This window comes from Monodon monoceros, unplaced genomic scaffold (genome assembly GCF_005190385.1).
Source record: "Monodon monoceros isolate NGI ecotype Baffin Bay Population unplaced genomic scaffold, NGI_Narwhal_1 Super_Scaffold_5, whole genome shotgun sequence".
Lineage (NCBI taxonomy): Eukaryota > Metazoa > Chordata > Mammalia > Artiodactyla > Monodontidae > Monodon > Monodon monoceros.
The window spans coordinates 27,757,461-27,783,649 of record NW_021703782.1 but is presented as its reverse complement, the minus strand read 5'-3'; the positions used below and the strand labels follow the sequence as shown (position 1 = coordinate 27,783,649).

The following is a 26,189-nucleotide window of genomic DNA, read 5'->3' as shown; positions in this document are numbered from 1 at the left end:
TGGCAGCTGCAAAAACTGGGGAACCAGAGGGCAGGAAGATAGAGCCCACCTTCTGAGGTCCCTAGAAAGGTTAACAGTCATCAATGAGATGTATGTTTAATTAGAAGCCTGCTTGTCAGGCTGCAGCTATGATGATGTGCTTATAGGCCTCTTTCACAGGAAGACTGATCTCCTGGGTCTGTTACCTCTTCCTGGTGGAGGACGGTAGCTGTTTAAGAAGCCTTTCTCTCTTGGTTACAGTCCTGTGGGATCTGTGAGTATAAGCCATGATGACCTCCAGAGCCAAATGATATACAGGTGTCCCCTGGCAACAGCTACAAAAAAATTAGGGCACCAGACTAGGGAATTAGCTCCTTTCTGGGAGATACCATCAAGCTGTAGCAAGGCAGAGGGGGAGCTCAATGACTCATCCACCAGCCTCTGTTTCCTGAGTATTCCACAAGCCTCGAGCAGTATGTCAGACTAGAAGCCTTCCCCTCAAGCCAAAGCTTCTGGGCATGCAAATAGGCTTCTTTACCAGAAAGATGGGAGTTGTGTTTCAGTCTGCTATCTATGCAGTGCCCTTGGGGTGGCAGACTACCAAGAACTGTCTCTCCAATTGTTACAGTCCCATCGGACCCAGGATGGAGCCCCACTATCCTTCAGAGCCAGGCACTCAAGGGGTGTCCCTCAGCTATGGCTGCAAAAACTGGGGCACCAGGTATATAAAAACCTGGGCACGAGACATGTGTAAAAGTTCCCCTCCAGGAGATACTGGCGCTGTGGAACATGGCAGAGGGAGAGCACAAAAGATGGCCTGCACTGAGGAAAAGAGAAAAAAGGAAAAAACTAAGCAAAACTGAAAAACCACTGTTTATTAGATTCCAACAGAGAGAAAGGGGAAAAGCAAAAAAAAGAAAAAGAAATTATACCTCTATATTTATTTTTCTTTGCCTGAATATTGAGATCATACCATCATATTCATTTAGAGGCAAAGCCTTTGTTAAGCTTAGGGACAGCAAAGTTTAACACACGATGTTATAATATAATATATAATTATTATAATATAATATAACCAAAAATAAGAATATATATCTATCAGACAAAATGTTTAAAATTATAACTTTTCCCCAAAACCTAGGCCATTCAGTTCTATACCTTTGCACCAACATGATAAATGGTCTTAGGGACTTGAGCTTCAAAGTCACACAGATCTGGGTTTGAACTGCAGCCCCATCACTTACTCACTCTGTACTTTTGAACAAGCTACTTAATCTCTCTGTGTCTTCATTTCCTCATCTATTAAAATAGGGCCAATAATACCTCCCTGACAGAGTTGCTGTGAGGCTTACATGAGATCATCTATGAGAAGTACCTAGTACAAGGCCTTTCCCATAGGAGATGCTCACTCCTTCACCTCACTGGACACTGTTTATGTGCAGCAGTGACAGACACATAAAAGATATACTAAAAATCCCAGAAAGTATTTATGAAAAAAAAGTATCATAAAAACTGAAAAAGAATTAATGAGATAGATACAAAAGTAAAATATTTAGTATTTAATAGGACACACATCCACCAAAGGGCATAAAGGGCAAAGAAAAATCAAGAGGTCGGTGTATAAAACAGGTAAAGAGAAGGAGGAAAAATGTTCTGATGGAGAAAACAAGTGACAAGGTAAAGGGTGTCTTCAGTGGATGGAAGTGCATAAAGTTGACAATAAGAAGGAGAAGCAAACACAAGGACAGATGTTCAGGTCCCAGGTACTGCACACCAAAATATATTGAAAAAAACAAAAACTACATAAATGATAAGTTCTACTACCATTAAAAGGAGTGAAATAGAGCCAGGGTAATGGAAGACCCTCGCAATGGTCCCCCAGAGACCTCTCAGTGCAGTGGCCCTGGGTCTACTCCTCGGCAGGGCAGGAAATGTGAGAAGCAGCACACTCAACACAGTGAGGCTTCTCACACACTGACCCATGCTGGCAAGACTTATAGGAAATGATATATAGTTCAGACCAACAATTTACTGATTATAACAAGAAATATATTTTTCTATTTGAAGAGAATACTTAATGGTTTACTCTTCAGGATATGAGGAATACCAATTTTAAAAACTAGTAAAAACTAAGATTGCTAAAAATCAAAGTATCATTGGTCATTCAACAACAATCATATATCCAGCAAATATTTATTGAGCACTGACAGTATATGGTAGACACAAAGCTACATAAGCTTCAGCTACAAGGATTACTATGACACTGCCCTGCCCTTGACCATGGTAAAAGATACCTATAATACAATTACTTTCAGTATGAAAGACTAAGAAATATAGATACCATGCAAACAGAGCAATCCTACGTCAGGAGAACTAGGGAAAGGAAAAGGACAAATAAGCTGGATATTTTAAATTATCTTTCAAATATGAGCTTTCTAGACAAACAAGGGTTGAAAACCATTCCAAGAAGAGGAAAAGGAATATGCAAAGTACAAATCTGTGAAAATGTTTGCCATATACAGAAGCAATGTGGTAAGATCCTAGGATGTAGTAAGATCCTGAGATGGCCTTCCTGGTGTGTGGGGTGCAGACAATGGGAAATGGCAGGATATGAGGATTGAGAAAAGGTTGAGAAAAGCTGCATATACAAAGGTAGCATGCGGATTTTATCAATTAGACTAGTAGTCACTAAACTTGCAGATGTGCAAGCCAACTTGTGTACAAGATAATCCACTGAGTTGTGGGAAAAAGTTAGAATTTTTATATAAAAGAAAAAATTAAGCTTTAGTAAGATTTCATAAATGGATCAACACTGCAGCCTCATTCAATCTTAACATAAGGTGGTCATGTGTCACAAACTGTCCAAGTGGTATCTTGAAAAAAGAGTAGGGGTTCTACCACACGCAGGGAACCCTCAGCCTTTCATTCACTTTCAGGATATACATTACAGTTTCTACAGGACCAGCAAGGAAGATGTACTGAGTATACTATTTAACTAAAGTAACCATCAAATGGACACACTGCTTAAAAAGATTCTTGCAAAGAAGTCAGAGATTAAAGATAATACTATCAAGCCAACAAAAGTTGGAAACTAGGAAATGATAGAGCTGACACTTCTGTTCCCACTGTGAGCTATTCATCAGCCTCATTAAGAGAATAAGCTAATAAGAGGTCAGAAAAAATTTTCAAAATCATCAGGAAGACCATTTGAAATAATGAATTTATAGACCTTAATAAGAATTCATTCACTCTTTCAAAATTTTACTGTGCAGGTATTGTTCAATTTGCTAACAGTTAAAAAGCTGATAACAAGCAATTCTGCCCTAAGGGTACAGTGTTCACTGAGAGTCTCACCAATTGATTGATTATAATGTCAGTCAAAATCCCAACAAGTTATTTTGTTTTGGGGTGAAACCTGACAAACAGATTCTAAAATCTATATAATGGTAATGCAAAGTTCAATCATCAGTCAAGATGATTGGATGATTTTTTTGATAAAAAAAAACCCACCAAGCTGCAAGGACTGCCTCCTGGATAGTAAGACACTTAGAAGGCCACATTACTGAAGACAATGTGGCATTGGCATAAAGATAGTGTTTTAGTGGGGAATCTCCAGAGAAAAGAACTAACAGGAGATTATATAGATACATATAGAGAGACCTATTATAAGGAATTGGCTCACTTAATTATGGAGGCAAGCTGGAGACCCGGGAAAGCTGATAGTTTAGTTCTAGTCCAAATTTGAGGGCCTGAAACAAGGAAAGCCAATGGTTTCTGAAGACTGGACGACTCAATACGTAGGAAGATCCAATGTTTTAGTTTGAATCTGAAGGCAGGGAAAAAACTCAGGTCCCAGTGCAAGCCCTGTCAAGCAGAAGGAATTCTCTTACTCATGGAAGTGTTCAGCCTTTTTGTTCTACTCAGCCCTTCAACTAACTGGATGAGGCCCACGCACATGAGGGAGGGTAACTGCTTTATTCAGTCTGTTGATTTATATGTTAATCTCATCTAAAAATACTCTCGCAGAAACATCCAGAATAATGTTTGACCAAATATCTGGGCACCCTATGGCCCATTCAAGTTGACACATAAAATTAAGCATCGCACATAGACAATGAGAACATTGGAGACATTTAGGATCAAACCTGCACATAAAAAGACATTTGATTTATGGTATTTCCCTGGTGGTCCAGTGGGTAAGACTCCGCGCTCCCAATGTAGGGGGCCCAGGTTTGATCCCTGGTCAGGTAACTAGATCTCACATGCATGTCACAACTAAGAAGTCCCCATGAAGCAACTAAGACCAGGCGCTGCATAAATAAATAAATACTTAAAAAATTTTTTTTAAAAAGACATTTGATTTATTATGAAGGTAGCACCATAGCTCAGTGAGGTAAAAAGACTTTTCAATGATGGTGTTGGGACAATGGGGTATCCATGTGGAAGCAAAGTGAAAATGAACTCCTACCTTAGACCACACAATGAAACAGTTACAGGTAGATCACAGACCTAAATGGGAAAGGCAAACCAATATACTTTTAGAAGATAATGTGAAAGGTCTTCATGACCCTGAAGTGGGGATACATTTTCTTAAATAAGATACAAAGTTACTAACCAAAAAGGAGAAGACTGATAAATCTGACAACAATAAAATTTTAAATGTCTTTCTTAAAAGAAGGTAAGACAGGTACTTCAGAGGCCAGCCCAAGCCCATGTTGTTACCTGTGCTTCTGACTGACTGGCTACATTGCGACTGGAGGTCCCAATGACCCCCTCCAACTCAGGATGCTAATCCCAAACCCAGGTTATTACCTGTACTTCTGACCGACTGGCTAAATCAGAGGTTCCCACAACCCCCTCACTGGGTTCAACTAATTTGTTAGAGTGGCTCACAGAATTCAAGAAACGCACTTATATACTAGATTACTGATTTCTTATAAAAGGATATTAAAGGATACAAGTCAACAGTCAGATGAAGAGATGCATAGGTCCCAAACAGAGAAGCTTCTGTCCTTATACAGCTTGGGGCCTGTCAAGGTGGCATGCAGAAACATTCTGCTTCCCCCATGTGGAAGCTCTCTGAAAAGGGGCCAAAAAGTGGTCCTTTGGGTTTTTATGGAGGCTTCATTATATAGTCATGATTGACTAAATCACTGGCTAATGGCAACTGGTTCAACCTCAAGCCCCTCTCCCCTCGCAGGAAACCAGATGGTGGGACTGAAAGTTCCAACCCTCTAGTCACAAGGTTGGTTCTCCTACCAAGCAGCCCTCATCCTCAGGTGCCCTCCAAAAGTCACCTTATTAACATAACACAAGACACCTTTTATCACTCTCAACACTTAGGCGATTCCAAGAGTTTTGGCAGCTGTGAGCCAGGAACTGCAGACGAAGACCAAATATAAATAAAAAATATATTTTGGTCATCTGAATGACCAGACATATATTTCTTATAAATCACAATATCTCGAATACATACTGCATTATTCCATTTTTACCAAGATAAAATAACAGGCCAAACTGCATAACTAAGTGGTAAAACCATAAAGCAAGGTAAGTAAAAGTCAGGCTAGTAGTAACTGCTAGCAAGGCACATAAGGGCATATAAATAGGAAGGGGCACTTGGGAGCTTCTAGGAGGGAGACAATGTTCCATTCTATTTCCTGACCTGGGTGGTAGTTGAAAGGGTATTTATTTGCAACAATTCGTTAAGCTTGGCATTTATGCTTCATGCACGTTTCTGCATGTTGGTTAGATTTTGTACTTTAAAAGGGTTTTGGTTTTTTTTAATTCTAAAGAATGAAGTAGAGGACTGAAGCAATACAGGAACATCTGGATATTGCTTACTACTGCATTTAAAGGGAATAAAGATTGAATAAAACCCTTTTGACTGATCTCCACTCCTGGTATTCTGCCATTTTCTTCTCATCAGAATAAAATACAATACTGGTATGGTCTTGCCCAAAGAACATAAGTAGTTCCTAAATTTGGCAGACCCAGAGACCTTCCCTTTGGATTATAAACTCTGAGAACAGACTGTCTTTAGATCCACTACTGTATCCTCAACTTCTTTAATAGTGCCAGGCAAACAGTAGGTTCTCAAAAAGCATCTGTTCAATGGATTCACTGGTAAAACTAAATTTTTCAAGAACCAAATATTCCAAAAAGATGTGAAAGAGTCCTGTGACTTCAACCAGTCTCTAAGAGCTGTAAGAAGAGCCATAGAGACGGTGTTATTTAACAGTACATTTGAGGTTACTAGTAAGACTCCAAAAAAATTAATGTATTTCCAACATAACATATTAACAAAGGCTAACATATGGCAAGCATCAAACAATTTCTAGGACAGGTGCGGAATTTGCCTCTGCGCCATCTTCCATTGGATGCTGTTTGTGCCGTCACTGGAGGGCTGGCAAGATGACTGAGTTGAAGGATGTGAGCTCACCCCTTCCTACAAAAACTGCAAAATCACAACTAACTGCTGAAAAACCACTAACAAAAAAAACACTGAAACCTGACAATAAAGATACCCTACATCCAAAGACAAAAAAGAAGCCACAACAAGATAGTAGGAGGGGCACAATCAACGATAAAATCAAATCCCATATCCACCTGGTGGGCAACCCACAAACTGGAAAATAATTACACCACAGAAGTTCTCCCACAGGAATGAAAGTCCTGAGCCCCACGTCAGGCTTCCAAGCCTGCGGGTCTGGCAATAGGAGGAGGAACCCCCAGACAATCGGTTTTGAAGGCCAGTGGGGTTTGACTGCAGGATTCCACAGGACTGGGGGAAAAAGAAACTCCACTCTTGGGGGGCTCACACAAGGTCCCATGCTCACCAGGACCCAGGGAAAAAAAGTAGTGACCTCGTAAGAGACTGGGCCAAACCTGCCTGCTAGTATTGGATGGTCTCCTGCAGAGGCAAGGGGCGGATGTGGCTCACTGAGGAGGAAAAAAACACTGGCAGCAGAGTTCTGGTGAGTACTCATTCACGTGAGCCTTCCTGGAGGTCACCATTTCCTCCCCAAGGCCTAGCCCTACCCAACAGCCTGTAGGCTCCAGTGTTGGGCACCTCAGGCCAAACAACAAACAGGGTGGGAACACAGCCCCACCCATCAGCAGTTAGGCTGCCTGAAGTCTTCCCGAGCATGGCCCTGCTCACCAGAGGGACAAGGCCCAGACCTACCCACCAGTGGGCAGTAATCAGACCCTCCCATCAAGAATCCGGCACAAGCCTCTTAGATAGCCTCATCCACCAGACGGCAGACAGCAGAAGCAAGAAGAACTACAATTCTGCAGCCTGTGGAACAGAAACCGCAATCACAGAAAGTTAGACAAAATAAGAGGGCAGAGGATCATGTCCTACATGAAGGAACAAGATAAAACCCCAGAAGAACAACTAAGTGAAGTGGAGATAGGCTACCTTCCGGAAGAAGAATTCAGAGTAATGATAGTGAAGATGATATAAGATCTCGGAAAAACAAAGGAGGCAGAGTTTGAGAAGATGCAAGAAATGTTTAACAGAGACCTAGAAGAACTAAAGCACAAACAAACAGAGATGAACAACACAATAACTGAAATGAAAAATACACTAGAAAGAATCAATAGCAGAGTAACTGAGGCAGAAGAACGGATAAGTGAGCTGGAAGACAGAATGGTGGAAATCACTACCGCAGAACAGTATAACAAGAATGAAAAGAAATGAAGACAGTCTAAGAGACCTCTGGGACAACATTAAATGAACCAACATTTGCATTACAGGGTTCCCAGAAGGAGAAGAGGGAGAGAAAGGGCCTGAGAAAATATTTGAAGAGATAATAACAGAAAACTTCCCTAACATGGGAAAGCAAACAGTCACCCAAGTCCAGGAAGTGCAGAGAGCCTCAGGCAGGATAAACCCAAGGAGGAACATGCCAAGGCACATAGTAATCAAATTGACAAAAGTTAAAACAAAGAAAAAATATTAAAAGCAACAAATAACATACAAGGGAACTCCCATAAGGTTATCAGCTGATTTCTCAGCAGAAACTCTGCAGGCCAGAAGGGAGTGGCACGATATATTTAAAGTGATGAAAGGGAAGAAACTGCAACCAAGAACACTCTATCCAGCAAGGCTCTCATTCAGATTCGACAGAGAAATCAAAACCTTTACAGACAAACAAAAGCTAAGAGAATTCAGCACCACCAGACCAGCTTTGCAACAAATGCTAAAAAAACTTCTCTAAGCGGAAAAGAAAAGGCCACTGCTAGAAAGAAGGAAATTATGAATGGAAAAGCTCACTGGTAAAGGCAAGCATAAAGTAAAGGTAGGAAATCATCTGCACAGAAATATGATATCAAACCAGCAATTGTCAGAAGGCAGCACAAATGTTGGATATTGGAAATGCATTTGAAATTAAAAGACCAGCAACTTAAAACAATCTTTTTTATATATAGACTGCTATATCAAAACCTCACGGTAAAAGCAAACTGAAAATCCACAATAGATATGCATTTCTTTAAATGTAAATGGATCAAACGCTCCAACCAACAGACACATACTGGCTGAATGGATACAAAAACAAGACCAATAATATATATGCTGTCTACTAGAGACCCACTTCAGATCTAGGGACACATACAAACTGAAAGTGAGAGAATGGAAAAAGGTATTCCAGGCAAATGAAAATCAAAAGAAAGCTGGAATAGCAATACAGACAAAATAGACTTTAAAATAAAAACTGTTACAAGAAACAAAGAAGGACACTACATAATGATCACAGGATCAATCCAAGAAGAAGATATAACAATTGTAAATATATACGCACCCCAACATAGCAACATCCCAATATATAAGGGAACAGCCATAAAAGGAGGAATCTACAGTAACACAATAATAGTGGGAGGCTTTATTTATTTATTTATTTTTATTGGAGTAGAGTTGCTTTACACGGCTGTGTCAGTTTCTGCTGTACAACAAAGTGAATCAGCCATACGTATACACATATCCCCTCTTTTTTGGATTTCCTTCTCGTTAAGGTCACCACTGAGCACCGAGTGGAATTCCCTGTGTTATACAGTGAGATCTCATTAGTTTTCTATTTTATACACAGTAGTGTATGTATGTCAATCCCAATCTCCCAATTCATCCCACCCCCTCTTTTCCCCCTTTGTATCCATAAGTTTGTTCTCTACGTCTGTGTCTCTATTTCTGCTTTGCAAATAAGATCATCTATACCATTTTTCTAGATTCCAGTAGTGGGGAACTTTAACACCCCAGTTTAATCAATGGACAGGTCATCCAGACAGATGACCAATAAGGAGACACAGGCCTTAAATGTCACATTAGACCAGATGGACTTTATCGATATTTATACAGCATTCTATCCAAAAGTAGCAGAATACACATTCTTCTCAAGTGCACATGAAGCATTCTCCAGGAATGATCACATGCTGGGACACAAAGCAAGCCTTAGTAAATTTAAGAAAACTGACATCACATCAAGCATCTTTTCTGACCACAGTGCTCAGAAATTAGAAATCAACTACAAGAAAAAAATTGTAAAAACACAAACACATGGAGGCTAAACAATATGCTACTAAACAACCAATGGATCACTGAAGAAATCAAAGAGGAAATCAAAAACTACCTAGAGACAAATGCAAACGAAAACACAACGATCTAAAACCTATGGGATACAGCAAAAGCAGTTCTAAAAGGGAAGTGTATAGCAATACAATCTTACCTCAGGAAACAAGAAAAGTCACAAACAACCTAACCTTACACCTAAAGCAATTAGAGAAAGAAGAACAAACAAAACCCAAAGTTAGTAGAAGGAAAGAAAACATAAAGATCAGAGCAGAAATAAATGAAATAGAAATGAAGAAAACAATAGCAAAGGTGCATGAATAAAAGCCGGTTCTTTGAAAAGATAAATTAGCGAGACTCATCAAGAAAAAAAGGGAGAGGGCCCAAATCAATAAAATTAGAAATGAAAAACAAGAAGTTACAATGGACCCCACAGAAATACAAAGGATCGTAACAGACTACTACAAGCAACTATATGCCAATAAAACTGGCAACCTGGAAGAAATGGATAAATTCTTAGAAAGGTACAACCTCCCAAAACTGAACCAAGAAGAAACAGAAAATATGAACAGACCAATCACAAGTACTGAAATTGAAACTGTGATTTAGAAACTCCCAAAAAACAAAAGTCCAGGACCAGATAGCTTCAGAGGCAAATTCTATCAAACATTTAGAAAAGAGCTAACACCTATCCTTCTGAAACTATTCCAAAAATTACAGAGGAAGGAGTACTCCCAAACTCATTCTATGAGGATACCATCACCCTGATACCAAAACCAGACAAAGATACTACAAAAAAAGAAAATTACAGGCCAATATCACTGATGAACAGATGCAAAAATCTTCAACAAAATACTAGCAATCTGAATCCAACAATACATTAAAAGAATCATACACAGGGCTTCCCTGGTGGCACAGTGGTTGAGAGTCCACCTGCCGATGCAGGGGACACGGGTTTGTGCCCTGGTCTGAGAAGATCCCACATGCCGTGGAGCGGCTGGGCCCGTGAGCCATGGCCACTGAGCCTGTGCGTCCGGAGCCTGTGCTCCGTAACGGGCGAGGCCACAGCAGTGAGAGGCCCGTGTACCGCAAAAAAAAAAAAAAGAATCATACACAATAATGATCAAGTGGGATTTATCCCAGGGATGCAAGGATTTTTCATTATCTGCAAATCAATCAGTGTGATACACCACATCAACAAGCTGAAGAATAAAAACCATATGATCATCTCAATAGATGCAGAAAAAGGCTGTGACAAAATTCAACACCGATTTATGATAAAAACTCTCCAGAAACTGGGCATAGAGGGAACATACCTCAACATAATAATGGCCACATATGACAAACCCACAGCTAACATCATACTCAACAGTGAAAAGCTGAAAGCACTTCCTCTAAGATCGGGAACAAGACAAGGATGTCCACTCTCACCACTTTTATTCAATATAGCTTTGGAAATCCTAGCCATGGCAATCAGTGAAGAAAAAGAAATAAAAGGAATCCAAATGGGAAAAGAAGTAAAACTGTCACTGTTTGCAGATGACATGATACTACACATAGATAATCCTAAAGATGCCACCAGAAAACTACTAGAGCTCATCAATGAATTCAGTAAAGTTGCAGAATACAAAATTAATACACAGAAATCTGTTCTATACACTAACAACGAAAGATCAGAAAGAGAAATTAAAGAAACAATCCCATTTACCAACACATCAAAAAGAACAAAATACCTAGGAATAAACCTACCTAATGAGACAAAAGACCTGTACTCCAAAAACTGTAAGATGCTGATGAAAGAAATCAAAGATGACACAAACAGATGGAAAGATATACAATGTTCTTGGATTGCAAGAATCAATATTGTCAAAATGACTATACTACCCAAGGCAATCTACAGATTCAATACAATCCCTATCAAAGTATCAAGGGCATTTTTCAGAGAACTAGAACAAAAAAAATCTCAAAATTTGTATGGAGAAACAAAAGACCCCAAATAGTCAAAACAGTCTTGAAAAAGAAAAATGGAGCTGGAGGAATTAGGCTCCCTGACTTCAGACTATACTATAAAGCTACAGTCATGAAAACAGTATGGTACTGGCATAAAAACAAAACTATAGATCAATGGAACAGGATAGAAAGCCCAGAAATAAATCCATGCACCTATGGTCAATTAATCTATGAAAAAGGAGGCAAGACTAGACAATGGAGGAAAGACAGTCTCTTCAATAAATGATGCTGGGAAAACTGGAGAGGTACATGGAAAAAAGTGAAATTAGAACACTCTTTATCACCACAGACAAAAATAAACTCAAAATGAATTAAAGACCTAAATGTAAGACTGGGTACTACAAAACTCTTAGAGGAAAACATAGGCAGAACACTCTTTGACATAAACCACAGCAACGTCTTTTCCAAGCTGTCTCCTAGAGTAATGGAAATAAAAACAAAAATAAACAAATGGGACCTAATTAACTCAAAAGCTGTTGCACATCAATGGAAACCATAAACAAAATGAAAAGACAACGCACACAATGGAAGAAAATATTTGCAAACGATGTGACCAACAAGGGATTATTCTCCAAAATTTACAAACAGCTCATGCAGCTCAGTATCAAAATAACAAACAACCCAATCAAAAAATGGGCAGAAGATCTAAATAAACATTTTTCCAAAGAAGAAATACAGATGGTCAAAAAGCACATGAAAAGATGCTCAACATCACTAATTATCAGAGAAATGCAAATCAAAACTACAATGAGGTATCACCTCACACGGGTCAGAATGGCCATCATCAAAAAATCTACAAACAGGGCTTCCCTGGTGGCGCAGTGGTTGAGAGTCCACCTGCCGATGCGGGGGACGTGGGTTCGTGCCCTGGTCCGGGAAGATCCCACATGCCGCGCACGGGCCACTGGGCCTGCGCGTCCGAAGCCTGTGCTCCGCAATGGGAGAGGCCACAACAGTGAGAGGTCTGTGTACCGCAAAAAAAAAAAAAAAAAAAAATCTACAAACAATAAATGCTGGAGAGGGTGTGGAGAAAAGGGAACTCTCCTACACTGTTGGCGGGAATGTAAATTGGTACAGCTACTATGGAGAACAGTTATGGAGGTTCCTTAAGAAACTAAAAATAGAGCTGTCATATTATCAAGCAATCCCACTCCTGGGCATATATCCAGAGAAAAATATAGTTCAAAAGAATACATGCACCCCAATGTCAATTGCAGTGCTGTTTACAATAAGCAAGACATGGAAGCAGCCTAAATGGCCATCAACAGAGGAGTTGATGAAGAAGATGTGGTACATATATACTGTGGAATATTACTCAGCCATTAAAAAGAATGAAATTATGCCATTTGAAGCAACATGGATGGGCCTGGAGATTATCATAATAAGTGAATTAAGTCAGACAGAGAAAGACAAATGTCACATGATATCACTTATATGTGAAATCTTTAATACAAATGATAGAAAATGAACTTATTTACAAAACAGAAGTTGACTCACAGACTTAGAGGACGACGAGGAGGGAATGATTTGGAGTTTGGCATTGACATTTACACACTGCTATATTTAAAACATAACCAACAAGGACCTACTGTATAGCACAGGGAATGCTGCTCAATATTCTGTAATAACCAAAATGGGAAAAGAATTTGAAAAAGAATAGATACATGTATATGTATAACTGAATCACTTTGCTGTACACCTGAAACTAACACAACATTGTTAATCAACTATGCTCCAATATAAAATTTTTTTAAATGACAAGTATAAGAAAATTCAGAGGAATAAAGTTAACTAGGCATTCAGCAAAATCAAAACACACAAAAAACCCAGAATTTCTATTATATCTCTGTCCTAAAAATACAACTGATCAATTCAGTCTAACATATTCAAATTTAATAATTAACATGAATTTTTACTGCATTTTAGAATTTATAGAAGAAATTCTTTGTTTTTGACTCAGGGTGTTTCAATCACACTTGTGATGCTCCAGAAACACAGAATGACCCAAGATTTTATTACCACAATTAAAACAGGCTAGCATATATCAGGTAGTAAGTAAATGCTCACTGAATGAAACTAACAAATATTATTAAAATATGGCTTGTTATATAGTTTTAGAAGGATACTTGATGACAATTACACATTTTTAAAGTGTAATATGTCACTCTTTAACTTTTATGGAGAAAATATCACTTTTAGGATAAAAGAAAGTATACCCAAGATATGTACAATTGATTCATAAACTAGCAACCATCTTCTGCCTCGCTGCATTTACAGTCAACATTATACAATTATGAAGGTACTGATTTGTGATAGGTATATGTAATTAGCTTTAGACTGCTAAAAGTTAAATAATTAATATTATTCCTACACATCATTTTTTTTATCAGTTAATATTACAGGTTTGCCTAGTACAACGATGAGGGAAACTGTTTTCCTAGTCTCTTAAGTGCTCAACTCCTCTCTAGTGGCACCATCTTCTCAGAGTAAAGCAGATTCAGAACCATCTCTATTTCAATCAACTTTCTCTCCTTCCTTCACTGCCAAGTTTCTTCAAAGGGTAATCAAAGTTTATTACCTCTGCTTCCTCACCTCCCCATCATTCCTCAATATCTATAGCAGCCTGGCTACTTCCCTCAACCTCCCACTAAACCTAATCTCACCAAAGTCATTCCTCCTTAGTGGCTAAATCCAAGTAGTGCTTTTCAGTCCTTATCTTGCTCTTTCAATTCTTTATGCTCTACAATTGCTGTGTCCAATACAGTGACAACTAGCCACATGAGGCTACTCATCACTTTCAAATGTAACAGGTACAATGAAGAAAAATGAATTTTTAACTTTTAAAATTTTAATTAAATTTAAATTTGAAAACAGACACATGATTCAGCTTTAAGTTTCTTTGAAACAATTTCGGTATGTGAACCTACTTTTTCAACTGTATATTTTATAAAACAAATCAAGAATTTCCAATGAAAATTTAGCCTCTGAATTAAGATGTAACATATACACTGAATTAAGTATAACATATATACTGGATCTCAATGACTCAGTATAAAAAAGATTATAAAATGATCACATTAATAATTTTTATACTGATTACATATGTTAATAATGGTATTTCAGATATACTGGGTTAAATAAAATAATCATTAAAATTAGTCTCAACTTTTTCTTTTTACATTTCTTAAAGCAGGTACTAGAAAACTGAAAATTATCTATGTAGAATATACTTTGTTTCTATTGGACAGTGGCGTGCTATAGCATTAGATATAAATGACCACTCATTCCTTCTTAAAATGCTGCTGCTTTTCTCCTTCTTCTTCTTGGACTCCCCCTTTCTAGTGTGCAGTGTAACTTATTCTTCCACTCACTCCTTAAATGCCAGTGTCTCCCAAGGTTGTCCCTAGGCCCTTTCCCCTCCTCACACTAGGCACTTTCCTTGGGTGATCTCACCCTCACGCATGGCTCCCACTGTTCCTGTACCCTGAGGACTGTCAACCCTCTAATGTGCAAATCAGCCCCTCTCCTGAAAACATTAAGTTCAACTCGACCTACACCTAAGTACACCTGCACTTAATTTGCCGTTACATCCTTACATATTTACCTTATTAATATCATAAATCTGGTCCCTCTTTTCCATTTCATTCAGGCCTTCATGATTTCTCACTTTTACCACTACAATTGCTTTGAAAGTGCTATCCCTGGCACCTTCCAAAGCAACTTCCTTTTGCTGGTAAGTTTCTAAAATTCACACCTAGCCATATGATTTCTCTATTTAAAATACTTCGGTGGTTTCCCCACTGCCTTCAAGTTAAAATAAAAACTTCTTCTAATCATACATAAGGCTTTATGCTTCATCATCAACCCTATAAAATCCCAAGCTCAGGGATATCTAAGCACCTGCAGTTCCCTGAATACAGCATTTGCTTCCTCGCCACCATTCTTTGCACATGCTCTTTTTGCTGGCAGGAATACCGCTCCTAAAACTCTATCCTGTTCTCTTAGTCATCCTTCAAAGCTCAGCTGATATATCATCTCTCCCAGGAAACATCTCCAAACCACCAAGTCTGAACAAGTGTCCCTCCTCTGTGTCACCATCACCCCTATACACAGCTCTACCAATAACCCAATGACACTGCCCTAGAATGACCTGGTTACTAGTCTGTAAACTCCCTGAAGGTAGGAATTAAGTGTTTTAACTTTACCTCCCTGTGCTACACTTAATGAGCAGCTATTTATTAAATGGACACAATATTAAATAAGGGAAACCCACAGGATAAACTGCAAGGCTAGAAACTTAAAACTAGGCTAATATAAGTCACGAGTTAAATGAAGAAAGTTAACCTAATCACTCTAAAAACACTTTATAAGATGGCCTATTTCTGGACTTAATGAGCTAGCCAATAAAAATATATATCCTAAATAACACTAAAATAGCAAATACTCAACAAAAGCAATAATTTAAAAAACTGAAAACTAAGTATGTTATTCTATTTCTATAGCCTTGTTTTTCATACCTTTTCTTCCCTAATTCTACTTATCAGTTCCTTCCTTCAGCTCTTTAATTTTCCTTCCAGTTAAATGTTGCATTTTTTCCTTCCCTCGCCCAATCCTTTTCATTTCTACTGTCCCTCCAATTCTTCTTTTAATCTAACAAAAATGCAAATACTGTCTTTGTCATCTCTGTCAGCAATTCTGTATAAAACAAAGGAATGGTAAAAAGCAGTGAACGGAATGATATCACCAGTCAGACTGGTAGACAAAACCATATGCATTAATCTGGGTGGCTGGTTTCATAATACTAAGCAGCTAATCTAGACCATATGCATAGTAAGTGGAGTCTGACAGGCATCAGCAAGTCCTTGAGGTTATTGCAGCAGGGCAGTGGGGGGTAAGAGAAAAGACCAGCCAACTTGCTGGTGGTGAGGGCAGCTACAGCACAGCCTTATAACATTCTCCTATTTGTGCCCACCATTCAAGAGGAAGCAGAAACAGGGAATTCAGGCAGCTGTCAGCTATCTGGACTAGCACGGTCAGGTAACCCATTTAACGGCGTTTGCAGCATTAGCCAACCAGCCCTAGATGCTAGTCTGAGCACACTGGCCAGGGCACCAACTTTAGGACACAAAATAAAGACTGCTGCTCCCAGGGCACTTCTGAATTTTAGTTTTACTACAGAATAGATTCTGAGAGAGGCAGAGAAGTACCTGAAGAGAAATTATATAAGTATATAAAGTAGGTTGGTAGGAAGAAACAATTGTTAGAAGGAAGGAGAGTACATTCTTTTAATTACCTGAGAGTAACTTTCTAAAACCACTCAACATTAGTTCTTGCAGGCATGGGGAAGTTCACCCTGAGGACCTATGCTATCTCTTAAGGAATTCGCGATCAAACAAAAATGAAATCTCTTGAAAAGCTTTACAAGTTTAACAGTGAAGGATGTGTCTGAAAAAGTTTCTGGACTGTCAAAGCAGCACCTTTATTGAATTCAAAGCAGTATAGTGCAAGATTTATTTTTACCCGTGTCCAGGAGTTAAGCTTTGATTCTCCAGAATTCTGTGGATCTTTCTTAATCAGACAACACAAGCACCATATTAGAATTTTTTGGCTTTCATCTGCAAAAAGGAAAACTAAAATGAGTAGGTTTTATCAAATAGAAAGAAAAGATAATCAATATAAAATTTGTAACATTATATACTAAAGGAAATATATTTATTATATTTTAGGAAAATCACAAACTACTAAGTTCATAGAACAAGCATCCAGGACCATGTATGAAACTTTGTGGTTTTTTTCCTTCTTGTGGGTTCAGGATCACTTATGCTTAGCCCTTGTGAGGTCAGTTCTCTTTCTGTCACAGCAGCAATTTTTAAAGCCAAAAGACAATGATGGAAAGAACTAAAAGAACTAGCTTTTTTCAAGATCAGTTCTTTATTTTATATTCAAACCATTAGTAATTTCAACCTTTTTAAGGCAATATCACTGCCATAAGCAGTAGTCAATATTTCTGATTTAATCAAATTGGCCAAAATACCCCCACTTGTTAAAAATAAATTTAACAAAAAGAATTGTTTTAAAATACATTCTTTTTAGTACCAAATGGTTTGGATAAAATAGAAGCCTTTTTACATGCTCCTAATTCTTTACTCTAAAATGTAAAACTTTACTAAATATGTGATAACAATGCTGACCTTTGAAATCTATTTGGCTAGAACATCTACTTGGTAAGCCATTTTCTCTTTCCTCCTTTGGTAACTAAGTCCATTCAAGTTGGAGATTCTATAACACAACTGAGAAGCAAAAATGAGACCTAAAAACGGAAGATGTCAGTACCTGAACTAGAGCCAAGCTACTATGGACTTTACCACAAGGCCATGGAGGTGATGCTGAGGAAACCCAGCACCCGGAATCACTCCTCTGCAGAATCACCTGATGCTCTTTACTTTGTTATCTACTGCAATTTCATAAACACAGCATTTCTAAGGGCTTCGTTAACAAGAAATAAGGAGAATACAAACTACAGTAAGCTATCTCGGCATTTTCAACCACAAACCAAAGGACCCTGATAGTAATTTTAAATCCATTTTCCCCCCATAAACTTAGGCTCTCCTAATAACTAACACTACCTCTGAACAAACTTTATCAGGGGTTATCCTGAGGGATATTCCTATTTTTCCTAGCTTTTATGAGCTCAATTACATCACTGGCTTGCCTGAAATCAGTTCATTGCAAGAATCACACAATTTAACCGCTGGAGATCCTAGGGTTCTTCAGGTTGAACCAATGCCACTGATTAAAAATCTGACTGTTGTACTTTCTATGTTTTAAATATCAGAAGAAATTATAACTGTCTGTATGTCACAAGTGTGACAAACACATCTAATGATATGCTTATGTAAGCAGCTTCCCATGTTATACAGAATGCAACCTGATGGGGAGCATTTCCAAAAATCAGACACTCAGCACTAAAGAGAAAAAAGACAGAAAATGCTAATTATGGAGTGTGAATCTAAAAGAATCCAAAAGATAGGAGTTTTCCCCAGGTGTTGAGTGACACTGCACATTTAGTTCAACAAGCATATTATTTTTTACTTTTCTCTCAAAAAGAAAAAGAAGAGCAAGAGTAACTTGCCCCCAGCCTTTCTTTCTTTGCCCAGAGTCAATGCACTGAAATGCACTGCTAATGAGCTTACTTTGCTTTAGGGATTTAAAGATGCAAGCCATCACCTATTATTCATGAATGCTACCAGCACTGTCTACAGGGGGTGGCATCTGTCAGGCTCCTCCCTAGAGGCTCAGACATCGGAGCTGGAGCACTGGGGATCGAAAACTGCCTGGGATTCATCATGCAGACAGTCATTAGTGCAAAGCTCCCATCTAAAAATGAGTGTAAGGGAAAGGAATATACCACCATATATTTGCCACCTAATATTTTATTTTTTGATATCTTGAACTGAAAGCTCAAATGAAAGCTGAATTAATTCTATAGTTTAAAAGTGTGATGGCAGCATTTTTTAAGACAATAAATACTTGTTTTAAGCTGCCAAGTTTGGGGGCAAACTCTCACACAGTAATAAAAAGCATGAGGAAAACAGGTTATAGCTATAATATGTTAATCATGAGCTCAGACCTAGAACCTACTAGCCAGAACTCCAAGGAGGTGAAGGCAGTAATTTTATGGAGAGAACACCACTGAATAAAAGGTGTTTTTTCCCTTTCTATTAACTATTTTCTCTCTTCCCTTTGTGGAGTCTTTTAATTTGCAAATCCTTCCTCCTTCCTTATTATCCTTATTTCTGATCCTAGTCTCACTTACTTACTTCTTTCCTTGATGGAAACTGTTTACTCTTACTGTACTTAAAAAATAATTTTGATATTACAAAACCATAAGAAAATATCCCTTCCTGGAAGAAAGTGCCCAACTAGTGAAACAACAGTGGCAACACAGGCAAGATTTGATTACTCATGAGTTCTGTGCCTGTCAGTCTCCTCTACTAGCTCAAAACCAAATGCATACCTCAAACAGGAAACTGAAATTTAATGGGCAGTTCAAATGGTAACACAGGCATTTAAACAGAAAGAGATGGAGAATTTGTTTCTGGTTCACAGAGGGGGCCAAAGTAATAGAGATTAGGTGCTAAGGAAAGATCACAGACAGATGCAAGTCTAAGTCCACAGGGAAAAATCAGCCCAGTCTCTCACTTTTACAAATAAAGAATCGGAGACCCAGTGAGTTCTTGCCTTAGTTCTTGCCTTAGAAAATCCTATCTCATCTATTTTCCTCCAAGAGTCAGACCCCGCAAAACCTCCCCTGTGAAACTCTCCTTCCCCTCAGCAACTTAGTCAAAGCTCCACAGTACCAACCATCATCCTGACTCTGGCTGATCTCCTTAGGTTTCTTTTTTCCCTGACTGGAAGCTCCTAGAGGGCAGAAATTGTGAGCCATGTTTTCCTAGGGCTTGACATTAAAAAAAAAAAAAAAAAAAAATAGTGACTATATACATTCACATGAAGGTGGCTGGTGGTAAAGCCAGGACTGGAACATTTCAACCACAGTGGTACAATCCATGGGGGCAGATCATTACAACAACATGGGCTTTAGAGGAGTAGGATCCTGGATTTTATTAGTTCTATATTCTGAGAAAAGTGACATATTTAGGCTAATCCATAAATACCTATCCTGCAAGCCTATCAAGAACTCAGTTAGACCCATGATGCAATCCATAGAGAACAGTGCTCAGCACAAAGTGAGCAATGCGTTCTACTTCAATTCTACAACCCAAACTTTCCCACATTTTAACATTTCTGAATTAAGGATGTGTCCCACATCCACTAGGTACAATTAAAGGGCATATTATTTCTTTTTTCTAAAAAGTGGTCATTCAATCCATGAAGTATCTAACGATAAGTGATGCCTTTAAATGGAGGAAATTCAACAGTTTCTTTTCCTTTCTCCTGCCATCAACAGCATTGGCCTAGCTCAATGTTTTTCACATTTTTGGTCACGACCTATAGGTGGATTGAAAAATCAGTTTTGGGTCATGAAAACCATTTTTAAAATGGTATAGTGAATATGAATTGCACATAATAAAAGCAAGCATTTTTTCATGAAACGTGTGGGTGTATGCATATAAGTGTACGTATGCATATATACACATGTATAGAAAATGTATTTCTGGTCAAAGGTTTTTTGAGAAACACTGGTCTAGTTGAAATATATAAATTTGGGGCAGGTAAGCATGGCCCTAGTAGGCAAATACAGTGATGGCTTCGCCATTTTAGATCAAGAACTTGAACAAGCTAAGTGGGTAAAGGAGGAAGCGTCAACTTAAGGGGGAAGAGGAAGCAAGAGGCATTAAGTGAAGAGGAAAAGGAATAGAATGAAGTTGGGGGTGGAGCCAGTAAGTTTGAGTATATGCAGTGCACCCATGCATGTATGCTCATGGAACCAAATGCAAATGTTGTCCCTTCCCCACCTAGTTCAAGCTCCTTCTAATGACTTAGAACAGGCTAGGAAAGAGATACTGTATAATTCTCTAAACATCAAAGGGGAATATTCTTATTATTTTTGATTCTACTATCATTATATTATGCAACTAGTCTCTGACTTTAAAAATATGAAAAGTAGGGGACTTCCCTGGTGGCGCAGTGGTTGAGAGTCCGCCTGCCGATGCAGGGGACATGGGTTCATGCCCCGGTCTGGTAGGATCCCACATGCCGCGGAGCGGTTGGGCCCGTGAGCCATGGCCGCTGAGCCTGCGTGTCCGGAGCCTGTGCTCCGCAACGGGAGAGACCACAACAGTAAGAGGCCCGCGTACCACAAAAAAAAAAAAAAAAGAAAGAAAGAAAAGTATATATTACATTAGCTAACAATATAGTCAAATCAAGGCAATAAACCTCCACTATATACCTTCAGATGTGCCTATTCACCCTATGCTAAGCTCTGGGACAACAAAGAGAACTAAAACCACAGTTCCTGCTGTTGAGAGGCATTCAGTCTTCCAGGGCATCAGACAGGCAAACCAACAATTAAGGAAGGTTCCTAACTCAGCCCTAGCAAGGCTATTTCGAAGAAGATTTGAGGACATGAGATGAGAACAGAGTTCCAGGCAAAAAGAACTGCATGTCGCAGGCCCAGACATCAAGCACTGTAGTAATTTAAACTGTCTACAATGCATGTGGTATAGCTGTGGAGGATTAAACAGGAAATGAGGCTAGACAGGTAGGCAGGAGGTCAGTGAAGGAACACCTCCCCCAAAGTATCCCCAAATTCCTCTTAACCTTGAGTAAAACCAAACTGTCACCCCTAAATAATGGCAGAGCCATAGCAGAATTCAAACACTGAAGAATTTTACACATGGAAAATGGTGTGTGAGTTAATATGAAATTGCAAAACAAAGAAATTATTTCATTATTATAACCATTTTACACTGAATTAAAAATGAAGTTGTAACAATCATCTGGGAGTTTCTGCCCTCTAATTCAAGGAGTTCTGTTCTCCTACACATTTGCATGTATGTGTTTGTTTGTGTGTGCTTATCTATATACACATACACAAACATATATGGGCAACAATAAAGGGTGCCTTCTTTGTAATGGAACAAGGAATACATCTGATAAGTTGTTTCATGAAAAATAAGAGAAAGGCTTATAATTTAAAGTTCTGTGTTTTGTTAAACAATGCAAAGATTAAAATTATCATTAGAAGTCTGTATTTTGAGAGGACATGCTTTGGATTCTTACCATATGCTAAGATAAAAGGATTCCAGCAAGTTTTTGCCAACAGTTGACCAACTGTGGGGAATCTTTCAATAATTGCACTTGAATCCTATAAAAGAAAATTATGTTTTGGTAAGTAAAAGGACACTACGCAACTCAGAAAAGCCTGAACTGCCATTATAGGTTGCGGGAGCTTGAATGTTTCTTGTTTAGCATATATTTTAGAAAAGTAGGGGGAGAAAAAGGTTAGAGAAGATCTTTAGGTAAGTAACTCTAATAAAGTTTAACAAGCAATCACCATACTTCATCCTTAAACCAGGCCACCCAAACTAAGAAGTACAACAAGTTTAGGTAAAATCAATATTATTGCAGCATTAACTTTCTTTTACTCATATTTAAGTCAAAAAAGTCCACTTTATCTAAAAAATAACAAAGACTGCATAATAGTGAAAAAAAATTATAGGTGACTAATATCTATATAACACCATATGTTCATCCTGGTTTTTTTTTCTAACATAATAAGAGAAGTTCCTGAGGCAGCTCCAGTAGCACTATCTCAAAGAAGGTTTAACAGGACAAGAACTCTGGAACTTGTAAAATGAAATAAAAGCAGCCGAAGCATATAGATACATATCTCTGTTGATTACTATTTGGATTACTATATGCTAAATGACATCATACTTGTCTGCAACGACCTAAAACCTGACACAAAAAACAATCAACCAAATAGAAAACAGCTTAAGATTAAAAAATACACTTGCTGTTGTACACTTGGCCCTTTCCCACTTCTTTACCTTTCAAGAAAGTTAAAAAATAAGACCAAACTGGGCTAACATGCACGTAAGCTGAAATGATAAGCATTTCCTACTGCTGAAGCAATAAATTCCTCACATTTGTCTGAGCATCAAGGTCAGTCCTGGACTTTCTGGAATCACTTTAAGGTCAAGTTACTAAAGTCTCATTGCCAAAAAACAATTTTAAAAGTTAGCATTAGTTGTTCATACAGACAGTATCTTTTCTTCTTCTTTCTAAAGACATGTGAACTCATATCATCACTATTAATTGTTCTTCAAATTTCCTACTTGCTTCTTTGATTAAGGAAAGAAAAGTATAACACAAGAACACCTACATTAAATGACAATTTTGCTTTTCATTTTGAAATTAGAAAGTAAGTATAAACAAATAATATTTTGATATTATGAAAATACATTAATTCACAAAAATACCTATTGCAATGAAAGTAAGAAATCTTATGTCAAAATGAAAAAATACAAAATTTTGAACACAATAACGTACACAACAATAGTGAAGACACTCATAATCTTAATATTCACAAGAAAAGTCCACTTAAAATATTTATAAAGAAGAGATCTTAACATTTATCATCTCTTAGTAGAGCCTACTTTAGAATAGGGTTGAGAAAAGAGTAAGCGTTTCAGCAAACCCTTCAATATTTAAGAGATACAAAGGCCTTTAAAAGAAACCCAATTATTTCCTGACAACAAGTGTCGAAGTCTTGTTTATTTAAAAACAACCTGATTGGACGGGAAGTCTCATGTGACAATATAACTAATCAAGAAAGAAAGGACTGAAGTCATAATGAATCAGACACTAGGAAACCACATCCTGTCTGCAATATTTACAGGTAATTTGTCTGTCTAATCTTTCGTTAGGTCAATACCACAAGTCCCTGGACTGCATTCAGGCTTAATAATATCTGGTAAAGAGTTCCTGATGTCACAAAATAACCTTATTATTTTGGTCCACTACTCACCATCTCTTTCAAGGCTTCATACAACTGCCTCAGGAACTCCTGGAACTGAGGCAGGTGAAGACAGGTGTCTTGTTGGGTTTCCAAAGTGGATGCCTGGTCCCATACAGAAAGCTTATGCATCCAAAACTGAAAATCAGAAGGAAGGCCTACTGAATCTTGAGCCATCTCAGAAAAAGGGAAAAGGTGATGTACCTTCACAGTGGTTTGTCACACACTGAAGGAAACAGTGAACACACATCAAATCTATAAGAAAGGGGGAAAGAAATGAAAAATTTAAAAAAGGATCTTTTATCAATGCCTTCATACCACTGATGAGTGAAAGGAGGATTACAAGGGACCAAAATAGCATGCTTTCTGTGAAGTCATCTTTGAGTTATTTTAAAATGTGTCACCCAGCTGTATCTCCAATTTTTACCATCTGAACTTATTATCGTGAGTAATATCATTACACTAAAAGTCATTATATCTCCACAGGCACATGCTAATTATGTACAAAAAGCACAGCTGATAATACTTTATATCTTCTTTTTAAGATTGAGCTATTTTTAAATGCTCTGAATATGAAGTTCATTTGAGTATTTTAATGTAATGGGAAATCAAAAACATCCAGGGGAGTTTCATAATAGTCTGTGCCAAAGAAATGTTTTTGAAGTTCTTATGTTTTATATGCACTTCTGGCTTCTCATTTAGGTGTAAAAAAAATCTCTATGCATTACTGTCTAATGAATTTTCTTCCTAGTTTCTCAATTCTGAGAAAAAAGTAAAATAATTCATTCCACATGCACCAATTTGAACAATCTGCTTAATTTAATTAATGACTGCTGTATATGCTTGGTCTCCATTCACAAGAAGAAATCATATTTTGGTAAAATAAGATAAACTCCAATTGCTGAGGAGGTATGCCAGTCCTAAGTGACAGAAAATAAAAACTCATAAACCTGACTTACGACATCTGAAGTACATGTTAAAAAGAATAGTGGAGTTACATGCAGAGTGAGCGAGTCCCTCAGGCAGAGATAGGTAAATAAACTCCAGGTGCCTCACCACCATCCCAGCTCCTTGCCATCCACACCCATGGGAAGCATACTGGGCAAAGAAGGGAAGGCTGCTTCTCAACAGGTGCAGGCTTTTACAGACTCATAGTTTCCTGGGGCAGGGATAATACTCAGCTATCTAATTTCAAAAGATTACTCTGAAAGTAGTAAGTGAGTTTAAATCTTCAACAGCGATAAAGTGCTCCCAATTAAATGCCAATAACATCAACAATGGAGGTTTTCATTACTAAACAGGAAAATAAGAAAAAAATAGGAAGACTGTACAATTTTGCTGCAGTGCAAAAAAAATCTAGACCAGGAAGATGAATGTTTTAAAATAGTACTAAAAATTTAGTTTTGAAAAGTACCATAAAATTTTTTAAAAGTTTAATTATAGAGGGAAATATGCATACTGTCAAATGGCACATACATAGCCAAAAATCTAGATGTCTGATTCCTCTTTCTCTATCTTCTTCGTCCAAGCCACCACCAATACCTGTCAATTCTACCTCTAAAATAAATATATGTGATTTCATTTGACCTCATTCACTTCTTTCCATTTCCACTACTGCCATCCCATCCTATTCCTGTCCATTTCTTCCCTAGAGTCTTCTATCTGGTCCCACCTATTCACCTCCAGTTCATTTTCTACACTGTCAACAAAAACAACTTTCCCAAATGTAAATCAGACCTAGTATACTCCTGCTCAAAACCCCCTTCAATACGTCCCTTGGTAGGAAATCTCAACCCCCTGCAGAAAAGATACCGGCTCCTTACCAGAGTCTCCAAGGCCTTGTAAAACATAGCTCCAGCACACCCTCCCATGTCCTATGTTGCCTCTCCCCAGCTGACCAGAGTCCACTCCAGGCCTTTCATCTGTTTACCAACACACCAAACCCTCCTTCCAGGCCTTTCTGCTGATGCCTCCACAGCTCTGAGCACACCGGTTAACTACCCTGGGCATTTATTTGTTCACTCAGTTATTATTGCCTCTACTGGTACATGCATTCTCTGTCTTCCCTGAATTTAGCCCAGGCCTGGGAAATGCTCAATAAATGTTGAATGAGGAAATATTTTTCAAAGTATAGTTCTAAGCTAAATGTTA

The 26,189-nt window shown here is 38.2% G+C and overlaps 1 protein-coding gene across 6 annotated transcripts in view; it reads right to left on the bottom strand.

The window, feature by feature from the left end:
* FANCC (FA complementation group C) overlaps positions 1-26,189 on the bottom strand; it is a 263,659-nt gene that overhangs the window by 151,319 nt on the left and 86,151 nt on the right. For 4 of the 6 annotated variants that reach the window (XM_029202039.1, XM_029202038.1, XM_029202043.1 and 1 more), the window contains 3 exons: positions 24,051-24,293; positions 22,301-22,385; positions 17,078-17,172 (listed from right to left, as the gene is read on the bottom strand). In XM_029202039.1, the coding sequence (XP_029057872.1) occupies positions 17,078-17,172; positions 22,301-22,385; positions 24,051-24,215 (345 nt within the window). In that variant the 5' untranslated portion in view covers positions 24,216-24,293. Of the gene's footprint in view, positions 1-17,077; positions 17,173-19,921; positions 21,244-22,300; positions 22,386-24,050; positions 24,294-26,189 lie in introns of those variants that run through there. The other 2 variants (XM_029202041.1, XM_029202044.1) reach the window with 2 other exon arrangements.